The sequence below is a fragment of the Pestalotiopsis fici genome (genome assembly GCF_000516985.1).
Source record: "Pestalotiopsis fici W106-1 unplaced genomic scaffold PFICI_Scf_4, whole genome shotgun sequence".
Lineage (NCBI taxonomy): Eukaryota > Fungi > Ascomycota > Sordariomycetes > Amphisphaeriales > Sporocadaceae > Pestalotiopsis > Pestalotiopsis fici.
The window spans coordinates 3,618,366-3,641,614 of record NW_006917094.1 but is presented as its reverse complement, the minus strand read 5'-3'; the positions used below and the strand labels follow the sequence as shown (position 1 = coordinate 3,641,614).

Sequence of the window (23,249 nt, the reverse complement as noted above, 5' to 3'; positions counted from 1 at the left end):
ATCATCTACTCAGACGACAAAGCTTAACGAAGGGTGTGTATGCGGAAGCGCACACGGTGAACAGACACACCCCCTCAGACGTATCCATCCCTAAGTACCGGGTGGCAGATCTTGTTGGTCTTGCGTCTTCTTCGGCGACCGAAAGCCTCCTGGGACGATCATAGTGGTTTTTCCGCTTTAGGACGGTGAGTCTGTACGATAAGGCTACCACCTGAAGCTAAGGCGTGGCTCCCTATGCCGTGCGAAGCGTTGTCCGGCCGCCAGGGAACAGGCGTCGTGAAATCATGGCTACACATCACGGCGAGAACCTCAGAGATCCATGACCCCTGTCCGGTGTCTAGAGTATGCATATCCACCGGATGAGGCGGGAATATCACACGTCTGGTGAGCACGCCAGACATGCCGTGTGTGCCCTTAGATCATGGTCCAAACCTGAGCACTTAGACCCAGGCTCAGGACCACCAACGCTTGGTGGAAAGCCAGTATCAGATTGACTGATACTGAGAACATAGGCTACCTGAAACGGCGCACAGTCCAGACGAGATTGAACAGTCGACCACATTGCTCATGATTTCACGCCGATCGTGGTGCTCGTTACTCGCAAGCGCGCCGGCGGGTGGGTCGCGCGTGCCGTTGGGGAACTCCGCGAAGGGCCGCAGCGCAGAGACTTTCCGCCTAGACAACGATAAACGAAGATAGTACACCCGTATTCACTGCGCCCCCGCCCCCCGTGCGCAGGGAACAACTGGAACAGTGTAAAGAAGCAGAATAAAAAAAAGATTAAGGTGATGATTTATTCTTTTAGCCACGATCCCAGTTGACACGTTGGTTGCAGGTTGCTGAATTGGTTCTGCGCCATCAGTCGCATGTGGGACGAGCCGTACTAGCTTTGTGAGTCCGAACATTTGGTTCGCCGGCGCATCCTACTATGCAGAGAATACCGATAGTCTCATCTCTTGCCACATTGGCGCAGCAGATGAGCGCGGCTGGAATATGTTTGTTGTGGACTTTTCATCTTTGATGCGCGTGCCTGGCAAGACTGAGGGCTGGGTTTCCTCTTGCAACTCTGGGTTCCTGCCTCCGTACTATCTTTGTCAGATGCGGCTGGACCATGATGAGCAGCAGAACAAGCCTCGGTAAGGGCTCGTGGCGTGGCGGCAGCCTACCTCGCTCAACAGTGGAGATGAGATGAATAGCCTTTCGTACCGACAAACTTGCCGTCGTCGAGAGATGAGCCCAACTAAAACTTATCCATGATGGTCCAGAGCTGCTGTTACGTACAGGTGTGCAAGAATTGGATGATCTGCAAAATGCTTCGATCGCGATGCAGGAACGTTCTCGACGGCTTCGACGGCGTCCTGCCTGGAAGAGACGGCCGCGTGTGTAATCAAGCCTTACTCATGCCAATTGTATGAGATCATAGTGGTAGTAACATATTCTCAAAATGAACAGGATTTTGGGACAGGCACAAGCGAGGCGTCGAGAGACCGAACAGCGGTGGGATGAGCTGGCGTTTGATAGCAGATTCTTGTTTTTCTTCTTCTTTTTCATCCGAAGAAGTCTTCCATCAAAGTGACTACCAAGCATTGATTATGCTCATGGGTTCAGGGGTATGGCAAATGCATCCGTAGCAGCTGCAGCGCATATTCCACGCGTTGTCGTCGTATACTCGAGCAAGGTATGTAGGTAGGTAAGGCACTGTAGTGCCTTTTACTTTGATCCTCAGTTGCTCACTAACTCACTCACTTACTGCTTCTTCACACGCCTCGGAAGGTTGACTAGCCGGAAGGAAGGGCAGGAAGGGAATGAGTGAGCGAGCATGAGTGAATGAGCGCGCAACAGAGAGAGAGAGAGAGCCTCAAGCCCTGATGGCGCTACTGCAATCTTGTCTCATGCTCATATTGGATGGCGCATGTGCTGAGCTGAGCGGTCGGTCGGTACGTACTATGATGTCGCAATAATATTTAGAGTTGAGCATATAAATGGAAAAAAAAAACAAAAATAAGAAAGCCATATTGGCATGTGGGTGACAAATTCCCATGGTGAGCACTTGTGGGTTCATCGTCATCTCCTCAAAGCCCAAGCATGTGCACAGGGGGTGGTGGTCCTTTTGCTTCCCTGGGACTTTTCTAAATGTTGCCCTGCCGGGCCAATGCCAATGCCCTGAGCTGATGTTCTTGCCTTGTCCTGCAAACCAAGACGGCAAGGAGATGGAGAGGAAGGCGCTGTGGGAGCTCCCAGACGGGTGTGGAGAAACCGTTCGACCGGCTGAGTTCGGTACCGTCAGGGCGCTAAAACGTAGCCTCCAGCGTTGTGGTTTCGCTAGAAAGACCCTGCTAACCGCTGGAGTTATAGCGGCCGTCCTGTGCTGCGGATATACTATCCAGCTCATTGCAGTACTCCCCACGCTAGCCAAGTTCCACCGTACTGATATGTATCGAGTATATTTCCTCGCCTATAGACCTGCGTCCACTTTTGACGACCTCGTATTCTCGAAAAGACGATATCCTCACCGACTTTGATAGACCGGAGTTCTGACCGGTTTTGACAAGAAAATTCCTTTTTCTCCCTTCATTTCCTTCCTAACACGCAAGAACGCAACCCAGGCTCAATTGTCGATTACAGATCTGAACATGTTACCGAGGCTCTATAGTTAGAGTGCCTTTGCCTTGTCAACCTTATTCGGGGCCCCAAAGCAGCCGCCGCAACTCTCTCAACACAGCTAAAGTTGGGTCACAGCCGAATGACAAGGCGGGTGACGGTTGTGTCGGAACAGCAACCACCTCATACAGTGTCTCGACGCCCTTCCTTGTTCTGACATACACGTTGGGGCCGGGCCCTGGTGTCTCTTTTTTTTTTTTTGGTCGTTACCGCCGTCTGTCGACGTACGTTGGGTTTGTCTTGATGACGAGCCCCCCTTTCCCCCCAGCCACGGCGTCAGCTGCGAGTTCCACATTTTCACTCACCACAGCAACAACCACTATGATTGGGTTCAATGTCAGAATTTGGTATCATCTAATGGTCATTCATTTGTGAACATTTGGAGCACAAGTTGGCCCACCCCCAATTGGCCTGTCGTGCGAGGGCGGGCCTGTGTCTGTGTGTGTGTGTGTGTGTGTGTGTGTGTGTGCAAGCGCCGCCAACTCTTACATGTGCAGGCAGTCTATATGTCTCCCTTCGGACATCCGGCCGCGATAGAAGTTGCGATTGGAAGGGTGTAGCGAGGATGATGAGAGGAATCCTTCGCGAAGGCTGATAGATGCAACATTCACCAATAGTAGAAGCGAACCCTTGATTGTGACCCGGAACACTCAATTGTTACGATGGATCGATATCTATCCATGCCTTTTGGAGCAAGAGCTTACTCATGTTACATCCCATTTCTGTTGGTGTGTGGATGGGAAGCTCAAGGCGTATACATGCACGCCTGGTGTCTAATTGCATTCTCTCTATTTCTTTTTTCTATTTTATTTTCCCTCCTACTTGTCTCAAGGGGTCATTCGATTTTCATTAGACAAGCACACTGTCCTGACAGATCTGATAACACTGCTTTCAGCCCGGAATTAAGAAAACACTTACATTTCTGGCCTGTGATCTCGAACACATCATGGTTTGCCAGCCCTGAGTAAACAGCACGATCTTGCATATAGCTACGAGACTAAGCGCCATGTAGAAGTGCTTGATGCCATAATAATCATCGTATCATTCGGTCCGAGGAAAAACTTGCACTCCAGATCGGCGCCAAAAATTCAACGTGACGATATATTGTAATCCCCCATTATTCTTTTTTTGGCAATCAAGCTTAAGTCTGACAACCTGAACTTAATGCATGTGCAAGATCGAATTATTCCCCTTGTTCTTTTGTTGACTTGATGTTGATTACTCTCAATGTGACTGGATCCAGACTCAGCCCCAAGCGTCTATGATACATACATGGGGAAAGCTCCGTTGCCATGGGGGCGGCTTTGCCGCAGCCTCAGCGGGATGGGATTCCACTCAAGGCTGAGCCGTAACTGTAACCCTCTTGTGACATCTAGACGCTGAGGATTTTCGTCTTAGCGTAAATTTTGACGTCGAGGATACCGAGAGACAGGATACTGGGGTGCTTGGCAATTCTCATCATGGACTGATCAGGTATTTTCGCCACGAGGCTTGGCTTGCGTTGGATACAGAATTCTATCGTGGCTTGCTTTGGCAGTAGTTCAACAAACAGGAAAGATCTGCCTTCAACAAAGAATTCAATGGGACTGTTTGCGCCAATCTCAATCACAACATCAGCCCAGAAGCCATGTAACCTGCACTGAGCACATGGCTTCTGATTTGTTCTAGGGCCTGTGATCGCCATGTATATCAATTTCACATGACTCGAAGCAAAGCGAGGGGCTCAAGGATCTACGTACATTTCACATGAAGCAGAGCCGCCGTCTGCAGCACCTTATTTCCAAAGTATACGCCAAAGCATCTGCATTTTTGGCCTTGAACGTGCCGCCTCTCTAATGGTTCTAGTCCCGCCCAACGGAAATAGTTCCTCGAGTGGACCTGCATTTGTGTGAAGCTCAGCTCAAGGCATGTCCGGGCATAGGTGCGGACGTAATTTCTGATCACAAACAACACATGATGTTATGAAGAATGGAAAACCCCGGTGGAGATAAGAGTTATGTGGTGATATCTTATTCATGTCTATCTTAGCATATTATCCCCAGTGTTTCCAAAAATAATAACAGTTTCGTCTTCCTCCTGATAACCGCTATGTACGCTGGCTTGAAAGTTTTAACACCAACACCTTGACTACATTCATGAACCTTCATAGATCATCCAATCTCATACAGGCGATATAATTCAACTGAAACGAAATCAGAAAATAGAACCGTCACCCTCACATGTCTGTCCAAATCCCGAAAATCAAAGCTGAAGATCACCCAAGCAAGAACAGAAACTTTGAACAACATTCAGATCTACCAGGTGATCCTGTGCTGGAATTCACCTGACATGTTGCTGATCTGTCTAGTTTGAGACGACTGGCCACTCGGCTTTCGCCTCGGTCGACTCTTTTGGCTGTTGCCACCCTTGGGAACAGGCCACTGGGAGCCAGAGTAAGTCGAAGGTGGATCAGTAAGGTACCCCGAGTCATCCCAGACATTAATTGTATCGCCAGCAGCATTACCCGCGACGGGATATCCCTGAGCCTTGCACGAATCGATCATTGCTTGCGGGATATCGTAACCATCGAGCATCTCGGGCGCCTCAATGAGGGTAGCGGTAAGGCCCATTTCGACATGCCATTCGATATGGCAATGAAATAGGAACACGCCCGGGTTATCGGCGGTTATGCGCAGTCTGGCATAAGACCCGCCGTTGATGCTAATGACATCTCGTCGGGGCGGCACCGGGTTCGCAGTAGAAGATCCATCGAACGAGCCAGAGCCACTCTCTGGTCTTTCGACGACCTGGAACTGGTGCCCGTGTAGATGGAAGGGGTGGATTGCAGGGTCGAGGTTGTTGATGACAATTTCCAGAACGTCACCATACTCAATGATAAACGGCAGGACAGCGCCATAGACGCTGGGGTCTGTATTTGCATTGCCAACAGTAGCCGCAGTATATAAGGTCGGTGTCTTCTGCATGACGTATGTCTGATCGTTGAAACACATGCTGAAGAGTTCACAGGTTAGCATGATTCTCTATGTCAGACTCATGATTGCGAGTACTCACCGAGGAATATTGTTCATGTCCTTGCAAAGTGCAAAGTTCAATGTCCACGTCCTGTCCAACGGACCCAATAGCGGCATCTCATCGAGGGGAGTGAACAGGGCTTCATCAAAGGGACGCCACTGCTGGACAACCTCTTTTGCGGTGCAGGGCGCCTTCGCATCGGTAATGAGGTAGCCCGTCTGGTTGAAGGTCCACGTACCAGATACGGTGAAATCGCGGTTCAGATCCATGCTAATCAGGTAGGGTATGTTTTTCCCCTTATCCTTCTTAGTCGCAGAGACCAGGACGTCATATCGTTGTCCTGGAGCAATGCGCAGCTGATGGATTGTCTCCCTCTGGACATAGGACGCATCAGTCATGATGACATCCATGTCGCGAGAGCCGAATCGGAGCATGAAAGCTGTAAGAGCTCCAAAATTCAGAATCCTGACGCGAGTGGTTGTACCAATGTCAAGCTCAATATCCGTGTTCCCGCCCTCATTGACGATCATACCGTCAGGGAGTGGTGGGCGCCATTGGTCATTGCTTGAGACCAACATATTTTGCACCAGTGTCAGGGTTTGTTGGTGATACCAGTCGGATATAGTGAGTATCACCTCATTGTCGAATTCTCCGTCGAAAGGGTCGTTGTCGTCGTGAATGATGAGAGGACCGCGCAGTCCGTCGGGGTACTGTGCCATGTTGTGGGAATGGTACCAGTAAGTGCCAGGTTCGTCGGCGGTGAATGAATATGTCATTGAGCTTCCAGGGACAACTGGACAAGAGTTCACCATGGAGGCTCCATCCATATAGTTTGTATCAAGTTGGTTTATGCCGTGGAAGTGAAGTCCCGTCGTCTGATTGCCGAGGCTGTTCTTCATGTTGATCACTACTGTATCGCCGACGGTGGCGTGAATTGGTGGACAGGGCCATTTACCGTTGACGCCAATGACTGGTCTGTGAAAGCCATCTGGAGCGGCATTGACCCAGGTTATTTCCCAGTTGAGGGTGATCGTATCGGCCCATGTGCCAACAACCTGTGTCAACACCGCTATAGAGCTGAGCCTGGCTGTCCACATGATGACGAGTGGAAGCAATAGTTGGAGCGATAGACTATGCCAAGAAACTCAAGAGGCAAGACGATAGCCCCCGAATATAAATGGCACGAGGAATGGTATCGCGAGTATAGAAATAGACACTAAGAGAGGATGCAGCGGAGATTTATAAAACGCAGATTGGCTACGACACGAGCATATACCGTAAGGATGCCATGCCACAGAACTTTTACATCTGAATCGACATCCATGCTGCCGTTTGGACATGCATAGCATACTTCGGCGTTGGCGAAGAACATGCAGCATACCGTATTCGGCAGAACCTGCAGAGGCTGAGAGCAGGCATGGCTGGTCAAGTGAATGAGCAGGTGGTTCTGCAATCGATGAATCAAAGCTGGGATGTGTCGTCGGAACTCCGCCGTATAGTGTGTCAGTTATCCCAGGACATTGCGTAGGTAAATGGCACTAGCCAGGTCGAGAAAACTGTTCAAAGACGACCCGAAAGAGGGGAACGACTCGATAAAGTCTATACTGATAGACAAATAATCGTTTCAACGTTGAAAACGGCGCTCATTCTCACAGTCTATACCATAGCCATCTCCACTTCATGTAAGCCTCATGCTCATCCTCCTCAAAGCCACCCGTCGTCTCGTGACTCTCGTGAAGTTCGTAGCGCCAGTTCTACCATTAGCAGACAATGAGCCGAGTAAAGCACCTTAAAGAGAGTACAACTCATTGACTACTGGTTTTGATGGTGGAAAGAAAAATGGACCCCATGTCCCTGAGAAATTCAAAACCGAGGGTTGCATAAATCGTTGGAGCTCGTCCAAATCTGGCAGCATCCTCAGTGTTGAACGAGAATTGCCGCAACGCCACAATGACAGTTAGTGACCCTGAAAAGGGCTCGTCCTCTGAACTCCTGCCTGCCAAAATCCCCACAAAGCGAGGCTGCAATGCAGCAGCTGGGAGATCGCGGCCGGTAGAGACATATGCGAGCATCAATGCCATGCAAAGCTCACAAGTTGACCACCTCATTGTGGGCAGATCCATTGTCGACCTCTGCGTTTTCACGCTCGCAGGAAAACAGCTGACGACGACTGCGCGCATTCAAAACGATCCCAACCCTTTGAGGCTTGCAGATATGGCTGGCTCCATGAAAACATTGTCTGGTGGAAGTTGGAGCAAATGTCGCTCTTTCCTGGGGTTCACCTTGGTAGCGTGAGACACAACCTTGATCCCCCAGGCAAAACAGGCATATCCAAGGGTATTTATGCCAAGCTTTTTCGGTGATATGCACTAGAAAACTCTATTAAACCAAAACAAAAAGAAACGCCGACTTTTGGCATTGCACAACAGAATGATGATTCAACTCCACGGCAAGAAAAACGCAACCATCTATATGGTTATCATGGTCTCGTGGGACGTTGTGCTTTGGTATACAAGTGGAATGCTGACGTGTGAGAGAGAGAGCACTATAGACTACGGGACCGACAACCATGGGCCAAGTCTATGATGCAAGCTAGTCGGCAATTGGGTGGCAAGTTGCGATCATTCATTCTGTTCCACAATTTGAGCAAAATATGGGCGCTTTTACCTGTCAATAGCTGCTACAACGCGAAAACGGGTAGCGTGTTGCTCTCCGGGGCGCCCAGCCAGCCGCGTGCAGGACGCCAAGCAACGTTCGGCTTTGGAGAGTCACTTGACGAGCATGGAGATTCCAACACCGAGCAGCCAATAAGATTTGGGCGGCTTTTTCGATCTGGCTCGGGTTGAACCTGGGATACAGTCGTCCTACACCTCTTCGAGACTATTGACTATTGGCGCCACTACATTGCGCAAGTCCATGTGTATAAGCTGGCACAACATCTTTCTTCCAAGAACTGCTTATGGTTTTGTTTTGGCCAATCGCATGTTCGAGGATATCGTTGTCCAGCCAAGATTCGGCGTGTGCATCAACGACATCGCGGTTCGTCCACCTGTCGTGCGTAGATGGGAGAGTCGGGGCGGAAAAGGCAATCATAGAGACTTGTAGTGACATGGACTGAGAACAGGTTGTCGGCTGGGCATGTGTATGATGATTCGCTCAATTTGCAATGCATACCATCAGATCCTCTAAACGATGGTGCCGTGAAGGTGACACGCACAATTGAGGCAAGTTCTCGCTTGCGCATGGGGTGCATAGTCAGAAAGCACCTGGTGCTACTGTACACCATGGAGTGGCTTCTGCTCTGTCGGTTGAATTCTGCGCCAGCCTTTGTACTATGCTTGAGTGGTTGGGAAGAAAGATGAACCAGCATGCATCGCATTATGAACGAGCAATGACGGTCATCCTGGCCATGACTCAAAGGTCTGCAAACGTGGTAGGCCTACCCAGACATCTGGGTACGACGTTACTTAGCAGCGCTGTTGTCGCCACGGCGTTATCGACCTGGGGCCGCCGAGCCGCTGGCCGGCCATGCGGTACAGTGCATAAGAGCGGGAGGGCGGGATGATTAAGGCGCCAAGACGCTGTAGGTTTACCACAAACAAGTCCTCGAGGAGGCTGGAGGAACAATCGAATGGCTACAGAACAAGCGCGGCCAGCTTTGCGAGATGGCGATATACAAACATGTTTGACCATGGTTTGCGTGCGCTTGCCTGCCTCAGTCATTACCACGCTTTTAATCGACCGCGTGTATGCATTTTAGGTGCATTTCTTGGCACCTTCGCATCCGTGAATGCAGGTGGAATTTGGGAAGACAAATTTGCATACCTACTTAGTCAAAAGGCCAACATTAGAGGATTATAACAAAGAGTGGGTTGCTGAGCAACGCGTGTAGGTAGACAGGCCAAGGGGGTGTACCCATCGAGACTTGTATCGATGGGGACCGAGACTCGTATCAATAGGACTTGAGCTTTGATCATAATAGGCCACAAGGCACATGGTCTATAATGAGGCAGTCCCAAAGATCACCATTGCTTGCCCATTGACAAATGCATAGATAAATGACATGAAATGTAAAAATCTAAACCAAATGCTATACACCAGATTACGTGACTAGCACTTGTAATAATTACTCTATATAGAGCGTGCCCCTGGCAGCGTGGAGTAGGTTTTCCTTTCAAGCTTCATGCTCTGCTTCATTTCTCTTGGCTTGCTTCTCCATTCTGCGCTGTAAGAGGGGTATACCCAGTCCCGTCCAGCACGTCAAGGCAATCACAAAAGCCAGTGCGCTCGGCCAGCCATGAGTTTGTTTGAACTGTGGCGCCTGTGAACTGGGGAATTGGAGCTGTTGAAAGGGAATGACCACGGCGCCACCGACCGAGGTCATCAAGCCCAGGATAAACGCTCGCTTCTGTTGGTCGCCCCCGCAGCACTCATTGACCCAGCCAGCTAGCAGTGGCGTATAGCAGCCGTATACACCGTTGAGGATAAAGACGGCCATGAGCAGGCGATGCGGTACGTTCCACGCGGTAAATATGGAATAGGTGAAGATGAGGACGCAACCGACAGCCAGGCACACAGGGCCTCGGCGACCAATCTTGTCGGACACGAAGCCGGTCGTCAACATGGTGACAAAATTGACGGCGCCCAGGGCCGTGGGAATATTGTTGATCTGCGGTATCGTGTACTCCTTGGTCGCCTTGAGATACAAGGTGAAATATTGCATCACGTAGGAACCAACCGTGAGCGACCATAGTGCGTAGCCCAGCGTAAAGGCATAAACCTGCCATGACGTGAAAATGCGCTTGAAGACGGACAAGTCTAGCTTGCCAATGGGCTTGCGGCCCTCGGAGTCGATGCGCTCCACTGCCTTCTCACGCTCCCAGGAATTGAGATACCAAGCCGACGTCTTGTGTGGAGTATCAGGGAAGCAAAACTAGATATGCATTGTGAGCAAGATGAGATAGACACAGATAGTGGGCCCGACTTACCAACCCATAGATGGCGATAGGTACGGCGAGAATAAAGTCAAAGATGAACAACCATCTCCACGCCGCGAGACCTCCTTTGCCATCCATGCCCGTATACAAGGCAGCCTGCAAATAACCCGAAAACATTTGACCCAACACGCCGGACATGACAAACAGGGCAGATCGGCGCGCCATTTCGCTCTTGCGATACCAACAACCCAGAGTATAGGTGATACCGGGCCAAGCGGCGCCCTCGAACAAGCCAATGAAGAAGCGGAGGACGTAGAACTGAGCAGCTGTTTCGCATCGGTACATGCCCAGCACGAACGCTGACCAGGTCATGAGGCAGGCGGGCAGCCAGTAGCGCGGGCGCACTACGGTTATAATCATGTTGGCAAAAGGGGCACCGATGATCTGGCCAATGTTGAAATACGTGTTCATCCACGACAGCTCATTGCCCGGTCCGAATCCCAGCTGCTCCTGCATGCCAGACGCGTACGCATTGGTCACGTTGTTGCCGTCCAACTGCTTGATGAAGAAGCACAGGCACGAGTAAGACAGCAGAAACCAATCCAGCTTAAAGATCAGCTTCTTTTCGGCCTTGCTCGTACCAGGCTCGTGCCAATGAAACCAGCCACCTGAGCCCGAGCCCGAGGCTGGTGAAGTGGCATCACCAGCCGCTGTCTTGCCCGACATGGTACTGCTCTGATTGTCTCCATCCGATACAGCGGTCGTGGCGGCGTGGATGGAGTCGCCGGATACTTTGGTGTCGCCCCGAACGGCAGCGGCGAGGACGGGAACTTGACCCTGCTCGGCCGTTTTGGCGGCTGCGACTTCCAGGGCAGGCCCCGACATTGTGAGATTGACCTTGCTCCTACGTTCCCGCTGGCGAAGAGAGGTGTTTTGGAGAAGTGAAGCAGACCTTGGCCAAAACTAGAGCGACAGCCGATTCTTTTCAAGCTCGATCCAGCCCGTCTTTATTGAGGCGCGTTATATTCTTTCAGAAAATCTCGAACATGGCCATTCAAACTACCGATTTACGACATCCTAGGTGCCGAGCACATCATGTCGTGGACTCGGTCGATATTATGTGTCATCTCGAGTCAACAGCTCTTCATTCTACGGCGTGAAATGATAGAGCGGTGCAACATCGCCGTTGATAGGAGTCAGGGCCGGGTGGGGGTGTATCAAATCAGGGAATCTGTGTCGGGTCCGGCCCGATCCGATCATAGGAGTTAGTCGCCCGCCCTAGAGTACGGAGTGCCTATCTACAGTGCACCCATGGGGCTCAAATACGTTCTTGGATACTTAGACACCTTACAAGTGCAATTAATTCATAAAGGGCAAAATAAATCCTTGACTACCTATCAACGACACCAACAATGACAACCATGGTCGAATTCGTGGAAATAAATGGAGCTCAGCTAGCGTACCGAATCTGCGGACCAGAAGATGCTCCCCTCGTTATTACCCTGCACGGCGGCCGGGGCATGGGTCAGTCTAGTCCACCATGTATCAAAAGACGTTGACTATTGATGGACGTCTAATTCTCTCGCATCTACGGTATAGGCAACCATCAGTCTGATTTCAAGGCGTTCAGTCCGCTCGGTGACAGCTATCGTATACTGTCCTTTGATTATCGGGGTCATGGCCAAAGCAGCCGCACCAAGCCTTACACGTTTGAACAGATCGTCGACGACATTGATGGTATGAGGGCTCGTTTCGCTGGACCTGAAAAACAAGTCATCATACTGGGTGGAAGTTTTGGTGGATTCCTTGCACAACAGTATGCCATCAAGTATGCCTCCCACGTGTCGCATCTGATTCTTCGGGGTACAGCACCGTCACATCACCGTACGTTCACGTCCCCTACATCTCCAGGGTGCGCAGACAAACCTACCTTGGTACACTAACATACATGGTGGATAGACGAGGAAGGTGCCATAAAGACACTCGAGCAGAGGCTGTCCAAGGTGCCCAGCTTCAGCATTGAAATGCTGAAAGACAAGGTTTTTGGAGCCTTTGATAGTGACCTCGAGTTCCGCATGGTGCACCTGGTCATGTCCCCGCTGTACAGTGAATCGTTTGATGCAAACGCCGCATTGCAGAGCTGTCTAAACAATGTCTATAACGCAGAGTCGCATAGTAAGGCCAATCTCTCAATGTCCAAGTCCTAGACACAAAACTAAGCTGCAAAATTGCAGATGATCTGTACTCGGAAAAGGAGAAATACTTTGATTACACCAAAGATCTGCACCGAATCACGGCCAAAACTTTGGTCGTTGTGGGCGACAAGGACTGGATCTGCCCTCCAGGTAAATAAGCTTCCATTCTCCTGAGCTACGTTGGGGGCTAGCTACTGATCGACAATGGGGTGCCAGAAAACTCAAAATTCATAGCAAAGGAGATCAAGGACGCTGAACTCTTCTTGGTTGAGAATGCCAACCACAGCGTTCATGTCGAGAAGAACGACCTGGTGGTCAAGAAGATCCGAAGCCATCTTGAGAAGTAGACCACACAATCTTGCAATGGATTATCGACATTGGCCCCATTGCTTGTGCTTTGGCAATTGGATTTACGAGCTGATATCCTCCTCGCGCATTTCTAAAACATGGCAAATTGATTGCAAGCAGCAACAGGAAGCGAATATCACGTTTCTGGATTGGCGTTATAGATGATGTGCACTTTGTTAGGGGAAAAAAAAAACAAATAATAAAATTAAACATAACAAGAGCCACAACATGAGAAGGATCAATCATGACAAACTCACAACACCTCTATGAATCGGTAGGTGGCGCGAATCTGTATAGAAAGGGTCCGATGTAAGAAGTTTTTCCAAATACGGGCGTATCTTCTTTTGTTATCCACCATAGTATAGCCAGCCATTCATAGACCATGGCGATGGTGTCAAGTGGATTCGTGGGTCGGGGTCGCCCCGACGAAACTTACCGCAATCAAATCCGATCAGAGATCTATTCTCATTACCTCTAATAACGGATGCAATTCATACAATGAACGAATTCGGAGTCAATTATATACTTATTTGAAATTTATTATTATTTTATTTTTTTCCCATCCCTCCCAGTTTCATACGTTTTTGTCGGCAAACTGGAAAAAATAAGCAGCCACGCATTAAAAAAAAACCATGACTGCCGATATCCGTGTCTCAATCGATCGAGGCGGCACATTCTGCGACGTTATTGCGCACGTTGAAGGGCGCGAGCCAATCATCTTCAAGCTTCTTTCGGTAGACCCCGCAAACTATCAAGATGCTCCCACTGAAGGCATCAGAAGAGTGCTGGAGATTGTAGAGGGCAAAAAGATCCCAGTGGGAGAAAAGCTGGACGGAACTAGAATTGGTGCGTATTAGGGATTATTTTGCCTGCAGACTGCGGGGAATGAATGTGTTGCTAACAGAGCTCTCTAGCATCGTGTCGCCTGGGCACCACCGTCGCTACAAATGCTTTATTAGAGGGGAAGTATGAAAAGTTTGCACTTGTGACGACCAAAGGTAATTTTCCTGTTTAATGTTGTCCATCACAGAAGGGAGTCACTAACTTTTGTTACAGGTTTCGAAGATGTGTGCGTCATTGGAGATCAATCAAGGCCGAAGCTGTTTGACTTGAAGGTGAAGAAAGCCGAGGCCCTTCATGACACCGTCATCGGGGTCGATGAGCGGGTGACGATCGAGGATTATGACTTGAACCCATATCCTTTGGACAAGTCGGCCTCGCTCAATGACCCAGATCTCGTACGGACGCCGAGCGGGGAAATCATTCGCATATTGGCTCGCGTCAACGAGGAAACTGTCCGCGAGCAGCTCCTGGCTTTGCGCGATGCCGGCTACAATTCCGTCGCCATCTCTTTCATGCATTCATACATCTTCCCCGATCATGAGGACCAGGTGGCAAAGATTGCCCGCGAAGTAGGCTTCACATACGTGACGACCTCGGCAGAGACTAGACCTGTGCTCAAGTATTTGAACCGCAGTACTTCATGCTGCTCCGAAGCCTGCCTTTACCCAGTTATCCGGAGATACATTGAGAACTTTGAGTCGGGTTTCCGAGTCTTGCCGCGACGAGTCGATTTCATGTGCTCCGATGGCGGTCTGAAACAATCTCAAAAGTTCAGAGGCAATGAAGCTCTCCTCAGCGGTCCTGCCGGTGGAGTCGTGGGCATTGCAACATCTTGTTACGATGTCGAACAGAAAATACCAATCATTGGATTCGACATGGGAGGCACGAGTACCGACGTTTCAAGGTTCGATGGCAAGTATGACTATCTTTCCGAGACCGTCATCGCCGACAGGACAATCTCAATGCCCATGCTCAATATATCTACCGTTGCTGCCGGAGGCGGATCCATCCTGTTTGCGCGGAGCGGACTCCTCGTCGTAGGACCCGAGAGCGCTGGAGCACATCCCGGTCCGGCATGTTATCGAAAGGGTGGGCCCCTAACCGTGACGGATGCCAACCTCTTCCTTGGGCGTCTGGTCGTCTCATCCTTTCCTTCCATCTTTGGTGAAAACGCCGACCAGCCTCTTGATCAAGATGTGGTTACCGCCAAGTTTCAGGAAATCACCGCCGACTTCAACAGCCAGACATCGCAGAACTTGACGGCAGAAGAGGTCGCCCTCGGTTTCCTCGATGTTGCCAACGAGGCCATGAGCAGACCAATCCGAAACACCACGGAAGCCAGGGGCTTTGCACCAGAAAAACACAATCTTGTCAGTTTCGGTGGTGCTGGTGGTCAGCACGCATGCGCCATTGCGAGTAAGCTCGGTATCAAGAGAGTATTGATTCACAAATGGTCATCACTCCTCTCGGCGCATGGCATATCTCAGGCTGATTTGCAATACGAATCATTTGAGCCTCTCTCGCTAGACTTTGGCATGGACCTAAATGGATTCATCAAGGAGCGTTTATCATTGCTCAGAGAGAAAGTCGCTGCTGGACTACTTGCTCAAGGCGCTCAGGAATCCACGTTGCGATTCGACGAGTCTCTGGTCATGAAATATTTCGGAACCGACACAACCATCACGGTGACCACTCCAGACGACCTTGACTATGGAGCGGCTTTTGAAGCTCTGCACCTGAGAGAATTTGCCTTCAAGCTGAACCGCAAGATTGTAATCGACTCTGTCAATGTCAGAGGTACTGGCAGCGCCGTGACCCTGGCGACCGAAGAGCCTCCGCTCAAAGCTCTGGCTCGGGTCAAGTCGGTGGCCACGACCGCCCAGACCACAGAAGAACAGAAGGTCTATATCAATGGATCCTGGAGAAAGGTGCCTATATATCGGCTCGACCAACTTTCCAAGGGTTGCGCTGTCAGCGGACCTGCCATGATTATCGACAAGACGCAAACAATCTTTGTCGAGCCACGCTTCAATGCTTACATTCTTCCTGACCATGTCATTCTTGAAGAAAGTAACGTTGAAGACACCGTCACGAGACAAGCCGTGTCGGCAGAGGAAATCAACCCTCTCTTGCTGTCCGTGTTTGCGCACCGTTTCATGTCTATTGCGGAACAAATGGGCAACACCCTGCAGCGAACATCAGTGTCAAGCAGCATCAAGGAACGACTTGATTTTTCCTGCGCAATCTTCTCCCGCGAGGGCAAGCTCGTGGCCAATGCACCCCATATCCCTATTCATCTGGGCAGTATGCAAATGGCCATCCGCTACCAACACGAGGCCTGGAAAGGCAAGCTGAAGCCCGGAGATGCTCTGGTCACGAATCACCCTCTTTCGGGAGGCACTCATTTGCCCGACTTGACGGTCGTCAGCCCCGTTTTCGTCAATGGCGACGTTGCCTTTTACGTCGCCTCCCGCGGTCATCATACGGATATTGGTGGCAAGGGCATAGCGGCCATGATGCCCGAGTCCAAGGAGCTGTGGGAGGAGGGCATCAGTATCAAGACCATGAAGATTGTTTCTGGCGGCGAGTTCCTCGAGGATGAAATTCGGGCTGCATTTGACAAGGCGGGCTCGTTCCCGGGCTGTAGCCCGACCAGGAGAATCGCAGACAATTTATCAGATCTCAAGGCACAAATAGCCTCAAACCAGCGAGGCATTATCTTGCTCGGCAATCTCTGCGAAGAGTTCACACTGCCAGTGGTATGCACATACATGGAGGGGATCCAGGCCAATGCCGAGTTCGCAGTGCGCCGATTCCTCAAACAGCTTGCCAAGAAACACCCCGAGCCACTCACTGCTATTGACTACTTTGACGACGGCACGCCCATAAAAATCAAGATCATTATTGACCCAGAGACTGGCGGTGCCGTCTACGACTTTAGCGGCACAGGACCCCAACAATGGGGAAACTACAACTGTCCGATATCAATCACGCACTCGGCCATCATTTACACCCTCCGATGCCTTGTCGACGTGGACATTCCCCTCAACGAGGGCTGTCTGACGCCCATTGACATTCGTGTGCCGTATGGCAGCATGCTCAACCCTTCGCCCGCGGTTGCCATTTGCGGGTCGACCTTGGCCAGTCAGCGCGTCATTGACACCATTCTGCGCGCCTTTCGTCGCTGCGCGGCATCGCAGGGCTGCGCCAGCTCCTTTAGCTGGGGCATGGGCGGGCGGGATCCCGAGACGGGCAAGGTGCTTCCCGGATGGAACTATGGCGAGTCGCTGGGCGGCGGCGTAGGTGCCCTCCCTGGCTACCACGGCGAGAGCGCCATCAATGTGCACTCGACAAACACGCGCAACACGGATCCCGAGGTCGTGGAGAAGCGGACGGCGGTCCTGGTCACAAAGTATGCCGTGCGCAAGGGCAGTGGAGGCCGCGGCCAATGGCGAGGAGGAGACGGTGTGACTCGAGAGATTCAGGCACGGATCCCGCTCAAGTTTAGCATCCTCTCGGATCGCAGAGTATACCGCCCATATGGAATGGAGGGTGGAGAGGCTGGGCACAGGGGCCAAAACTATGTTTTCAAATTCAACCAGGAGGGTACTGGCTTTGAGCAAATCAATTTGGGTGGCAAAGCCGTCGTCGTTCTGAATCCCGGGGAGAAGATGCAGATCAACACCCCTGGCGGCGGTGCTTGGGGCAAGCCGGAAGGTGATGCCGATGGGTATCGGGAGGAGGACCAAGCAGGTGATGGAATCTAAAATCTCGTCTTGCTAAAATACATGACTCGATATGGAGTTCAGCCCTGTAGCTAGGGCTGACATTTCGAATATCTACGAATGATACACCGTGGCTACTAGCATTGTTGTTGGTTTTATTTCCGCGTTGGCCTAGATTACTAGTCGAAAGAACCAAAAGGGGGTCAACTATTGAAAAAGAGATGGGAATCAAGAATTAACCAGGTGAATATTGCCAATATATTCATGAGCTATCATCCTTTGGACAATATTGGTCGCTTTGCACAGGCCAAGTTCGCTCTGCGGGTTGATGATATATGGTGGGAGTTTATGGAAGCTTACATCGAGCTAAAAAGGAGTAAGCGAGATGAGGTCTTGACTCCGTGCTCTTTATCTTCACTTAGAGGTGGAAATAAAGTTGAGCTCCCGAACGGCCACTATGATAATCAAAATAGTTTGTGTCAGGTCAATGTCTTGATTCCACGAGTCAGAAATAGTAGTCTGCCAAGACTACTATCGAGACAGCTTCAGTCCATCTCTTGAAACTATCCACAATCAGGGCATAGAGACCATTCAACAATATGCCAAAGCAAAAAGCATCAATCGCACACATACAACTTTCATTACATCCATTCCTTCATCTCAAATGCGAGACCCTTGAACATGCAAGCCTCGTCCTTTCATGGCACGAACCATTCTCATCGCTTATCATCGGCACAGCCTTATTTCAATTCTTGCTGCCGGCATCCATCTGCTGCTTGTGCCTCCAGAAAGAACATGTCTGCTGTGTTGTCGCAGTAGCAGTGCACCATCCGCCAGCTTCTAATCATTTACATGGTGATCACCCCTCCTTACCGCCATCATGTGTCTCTACTCCTGTAACCTTTCAATCTAGTCCTCAGCCCTGGCAGCCTCAGTATTGTGCTTGGCGGGCTAGGCATTCTTTTTGCTGTGTCGATCCTATGCAGAGACGCTAGGTACATGACAAGTGAGAGTTCAGGTAATGCAGTCGATCCGACAACGCCTACTTTTTTTTTTTTTTTTTTTGGTCGAGTGGCCGTCATGATGTGATATAGGTAAAAGCCAATTGGCTGAATAGATATACCGTCATTGGTGAGATTACTTGGTCTCCTGCATGGTCGAGTAATGTACTTGCGCTGCAATTATCGCAGTTCAAATCGTATTAATATTATTAGATACGCTACCTACCCAACAATACAAAACGCCGCTGTTGCTGATGGGCGTTCAGATGGGGTAGCTGGTGGTCGATAGTTGATGACTATAGGTGGGGCTGGCTGCCAGCGTCAGCCCACAATCATGACTCGCGTATACTAATGCAAACCCAGGCCCCAAATCTGGATTATTCATTAGCTTGGCCAGGGTGTCGGGTTTTGGCACAGGCATCTCCCTGCTCGGGAACCTCTCCCGGGCCAGGGTTCAACATGATAGTAGCGGATGAGTCTTTCTCCTCCGGTCGACACTAGAAAATTCAGAAAAAGATTCCAGCTCGTGGTCCAGGTCGTCGCAGATCTCCGCTGGTGGTTCCCAAAAAGTCCGATCGCTAGGGTACGCAGTATGCGGAATTCCCGGCCGAGTTCACAATTCCATCAACTTCCCCAATATGGGGGGTGGAGGACACGCGATACGTGTGTGTGCGTGTGTGCGCGTGTGTATGTGGTGAGTGCTCTGTAAATCATTGCAATACTGAGAGTGTGCTTCGTATACGCTTTTTTGACAAAAGAAACCGAGTGTCGTGCCCTGACTTGATAGTGCCGGTGACCATTCCATATTCCCAACCTATGCATGAGATTTTGCCGAAACCTTCCACTGAACGTCTGACCGCACGACAATTCCATCAAGTGGGATGCTGTCGTTGCTCTTGTGGTCCACGTCACCGTCCCGTACTGCGGCACTCGACACCATGATGTGACGATCGCTCGAAAATTCGCTCGATGCAAAGTCGTCCTTGTTGGTGTCCAGTCTCTCAAACGGGCCCTCGCCTCTCGACCGGTTCGTCTTGCTTCTCGCGTTGCTCTTTGCCAAGGCATTGCCGCTGTTGCTCAGGTAGTACCCTTCGGACCCTGTGCGTGTGGTAGACTTGAGTGCGTTGCCGTAGCGAATACGTCGGTACACGGGCACCATGATGGGAAGGCAACCGCTAATGATGCCCACGTACACTTCGACCACCGTTGCCACACCCGAAACGACGAATTGCTCTGTCAAGTCATGTTAGCCATGTTTTCTTTCGGCCCGCTGTAGTGAAATTCCCAACACGACGTACTCGTAAAGTTTGTAGTGCCTTCGTTATACATGGTGGCAGTGAATATTGTGCGAACAAGACTGGCCGCGAATGCACTAATGTTTCATTAGCCAGATGTCACTATTTGCTTCATCGCAATAACACATACATGCTGCCGAGAAGGAAAACACCAGCAATACCGGCCTTCTTCTTCTTGGTCGTGTGCAACTTCAAGATTTCTTGAATAGGGAGAGCCAGGGTTGCGAGATCTATTACACAGTTGACAATCGAGTTGCCGAGGAAGAAAAGTATCGTGTCGATGCATTTTGTGGTGGATGCGGCTTGCAAGGCCGGATCCCAAAATGCTCTAAGAGGTCGGCATTGGAGCACATTGGTTATTTGAATGGCGACTGTCCACATGATGCATATTGACCCGAGGACTATGCAGCTGATTCGTACTCGTTGGGTAGGGAAGACGCGGTTATAAAAGGCCAGCAGAGACAGCTTGGCCAGAGACGAGCTCATACCATAGGCAAGTTCTGCTGCAAAGAGGGACTAGAAAAGATTCGAGTTGGAAATAGTTTCCTATTTGGTTGAGAGTGGCCATTGCTTACCTTGTACAAAGCTGTCACTGCGCCTGGGACCGTCGCAACGACTGCAATATCTTTGCCAAGACCTCCATCCACGATCATGACTCCAAAGGCAATCAGTACTCCATGGTGTGCCACGAGCGCCACCACTGTCAACCAGTCGTCTTGTCCCCAAGTTGTCGAGACCAGTCGCCTTGCCCAGAATCTGCAGCCCACAATAACCGTGGTGATAAAACCCAAAATCGCACAGCCAATCAAGGCACCGGGGCCATCATTCGAATAGTCCACCGAGGAATCCGATTCCGAAGAAGACATGGTCTATTTCCCTTCCCCCAATATTGTCGGTAGCGTCCTAGTCCAGCTTCAAACGTTGAACAGCTGGATGATGGCGTTTGGGTTCACTCTGATAAGTGGGAGTTGACTGTGGGTAAGCGAAAAGATCGAAATATGAAACAAGAAAACCGGAAAGTCAAGAATATAGATATCAAATACTGCTGACTATTCAAGCATATAGTATTTTTGTCTCGACAAGTCAGGTAGGTTAGTGCCCTGGACAGGTACTGACTCGATCACGATCGCAGCTAGCCATCGCTTAACCCAGACTTGGCCAGGTTCAGCTATGTTGTCGCCGCCGTGGTATGCGTAAGTTAGGAGACTGGCTCATCTCCGGAGCGCACAAATAGAGTTCACGCTAACCAGGGCTCGGTCCTTCTGGTTCAGTGTGACTATAGCTCTATCGTCGACTCCATTTTGCCCCTATAAATGCTTTGAGTGCCTCGTCCCCAGCCAGCCGCCCAGCTGAAAGATTATATAATACAGGCTTATCATATCATACATGATGGGGTGTGTTGGCGGAGTTTGCCGGCCGATCTACAGTGAACTACTACCAAGACAGAAAGACATTGGAAGCGCGGGGGTTGTGAAACGCTGGATTCTCAGTGGCTTAGCCCCCGCGATAGTTTCCCGACGCCGGCCAACTCGAGGGACGGGCCTCCATGTAGTCTGAACTTTTGAGGGCCGTCACTTTTATATATACCCGTATCTGGTCAAGATCCGCCGATACACCCACCTGAGTAAGAACGCACAAAATATTTGCCCATCGTGATTTCATGGTGATTTTGGGAAAATGGACAAGAGCAGGGAGAACCCCTCGAGGCCCCGAATGTTGGCTCACAGTCGCCGTCTCCATAATGCCGCACCCGTTCCCGCTCGCCCGCATCGCAGCAGCGGAGAGTGCGGAGCTAGGAACTGCTTGCCATTTGTTGAAACGACAGCCTCAAGTACAAGGACCAGGGTCACCGGGCAAATATAAACGGTTATCCACGTGTGACACGTAGCTCGACGCGGCGCGGGGCCTTGGGCTTGGCCGCAACGGTTTTTGTTACAAGAGAAACAGTCGGAATACATAGTGGTTTATATAAATGTCTGTTTCAAGTCAGTCGGTATTCTTGCCTGGACATCCATATTGATCGCGATATACTTTTTCTTGATACAACCCCATACGAGACTGCAACATGGCAGGCCCAGCAGGTCACCCAGTGATTTCTTACCAGCCCTTGAGGCTTCTGTTTCAGTTGGCATACGCCGGAACAGTGGTTATTCGTCTCCCACTGTGGTTTGTGGTGGCCTTTGTGCGACCCTTCAGGCCGCATCCCAACTGGACGGCGAAGCAGGCTTTGATGTCCCGGGTCGCCTACGCGTTGTTTGACTTTCAGTCGCGCACCGGCATCACACAGAAGCTCACGCTGAAGGCGGGCAAGGACGGCGACCGCTTCCAGGTTATTGAGCCCTCGCCTTCGAGCAACTACATTGGGCCCTTGGAGTCCCCAGTGCGCCCGGAAGCTGTAGGCGGGAAATGGTATCCGGCCCGCCCTCCTACTTCGGATCTCGCTTCAAAGACTGTCATCTTCTTTGCCCACGGTGGAGCATTCGTCATCGGAGACGGCAGAGACGGTTTGGCTGACTTTGCCGGAAACAACATGATCGAGGGCGGCGCCGCCGACTTGGTCTTCTCCTTGCAGTACCGCTTGTCCGGCTGGGCTGGCCAGTCTCCATTCCCGGCAGCGTTGCAAGATGCCCTGACCGGTTACCTGTACCTTACCCGCGAGCTCGGAATCCCGTCCAAGAACATTGTTCTCTGTGGCGACAGTGCCGGCGGTAACCTCATGACTGCCTTGTTGCGCTACATTGAGGAATTCGGAACCCAGCTGAATATTGGCCTACCGAAGTGTATGGCTGTCGTATCGCCATGGGTTGCGCCGTTCGAGTATGAGACGACGAAATTGAACAACTATAACCAAGATTTCCTGCCAAAGTCTCTCCTCAGCTGGGGCGCGCACACATATGCAGGAGACTTGCCTCCTTCAAACAAATACATCACACCGTTGGGCAATCCTTTTGCGACGTCTGTGCCCATATTCGCCACCGTCGGAACTGCAGAGATCTTTCAAGATGCCGTGCAACAATGGGCAGGGGAAATGAAGCAGATTGATGGGAACAAGGTTGTTATCGACCAGGTCGACGATGCCTTGCACGACATTTTCTTGGTTGGTGAAATTATGGGATTTGTGGACAGCGCGAAGGGAATTGTGGCGGCGATCAAGACTTTTATTCACGAAGTATAGCTGGGGCCTGGGAAGCCACAAACTTGATCTCATTGGGACTTGCATCATCAATTCGTA

The 23,249-nt window shown here is 50.7% G+C and overlaps 6 protein-coding genes across 6 annotated transcripts; 3 read left to right on the top strand and 3 right to left on the bottom strand.

Moving 5' to 3' along the window:
* Positions 1–4,955: 4,955 nt before the first annotated feature.
* PFICI_07100 (uncharacterized protein) lies at positions 4,956–6,770 on the bottom strand (the record flags this gene model as incomplete). Its single annotated transcript, XM_007835681.1, has 2 exons — positions 4,956–5,652; positions 5,713–6,770. 2 exons carry the CDS (start codon positions 6,768–6,770, stop codon positions 4,956–4,958), a joined length of 1,755 nt encoding a protein of 584 aa, XP_007833872.1.
* Positions 6,771–9,847: 3,077 nt separating this feature from the next.
* Positions 9,848–11,495, bottom strand: PFICI_07099 (uncharacterized protein; the record flags this gene model as incomplete). The annotated part of the gene is made up of 2 exons (XM_007835680.1): positions 9,848–10,606; positions 10,662–11,495. 2 exons carry the CDS (start codon positions 11,493–11,495, stop codon positions 9,848–9,850), a joined length of 1,593 nt encoding a protein of 530 aa, XP_007833871.1.
* A 536-nt stretch (positions 11,496–12,031) lies between these two features.
* On the top strand, positions 12,032–13,152 carry PFICI_07098 (uncharacterized protein; the record flags this gene model as incomplete). The annotated part of the gene is made up of 5 exons (XM_007835679.1): positions 12,032–12,134; positions 12,210–12,494; positions 12,570–12,785; positions 12,845–12,955; positions 13,022–13,152. 5 exons carry the CDS (start codon positions 12,032–12,034, stop codon positions 13,150–13,152), a joined length of 846 nt encoding a protein of 281 aa, XP_007833870.1.
* A 633-nt stretch (positions 13,153–13,785) lies between these two features.
* Positions 13,786–17,763, top strand: PFICI_07097 (uncharacterized protein; the record flags this gene model as incomplete). The annotated part of the gene is made up of 3 exons (XM_007835678.1): positions 13,786–13,999; positions 14,068–14,151; positions 14,210–17,763. The coding sequence occupies 3 exons, from the start codon at positions 13,786–13,788 to the stop codon at positions 17,761–17,763; spliced, it is 3,852 nt and encodes a 1,283-aa protein (XP_007833869.1).
* Positions 17,764–19,536: 1,773 nt separating this feature from the next.
* Positions 19,537–20,883, bottom strand: PFICI_07096 (uncharacterized protein; the record flags this gene model as incomplete). The annotated part of the gene is made up of 4 exons (XM_007835677.1): positions 19,537–19,955; positions 20,021–20,094; positions 20,148–20,533; positions 20,593–20,883. The coding sequence occupies 4 exons, from the start codon at positions 20,881–20,883 to the stop codon at positions 19,537–19,539; spliced, it is 1,170 nt and encodes a 389-aa protein (XP_007833868.1).
* Positions 20,884–22,082: 1,199 nt separating this feature from the next.
* Positions 22,083–23,192, top strand: PFICI_07095 (uncharacterized protein; the record flags this gene model as incomplete). Its single annotated transcript, XM_007835676.1, has 1 exon — positions 22,083–23,192. One exon carries the CDS (start codon positions 22,083–22,085, stop codon positions 23,190–23,192), a length of 1,110 nt encoding a protein of 369 aa, XP_007833867.1.
* Positions 23,193–23,249: the final 57 nt, after the last annotated feature.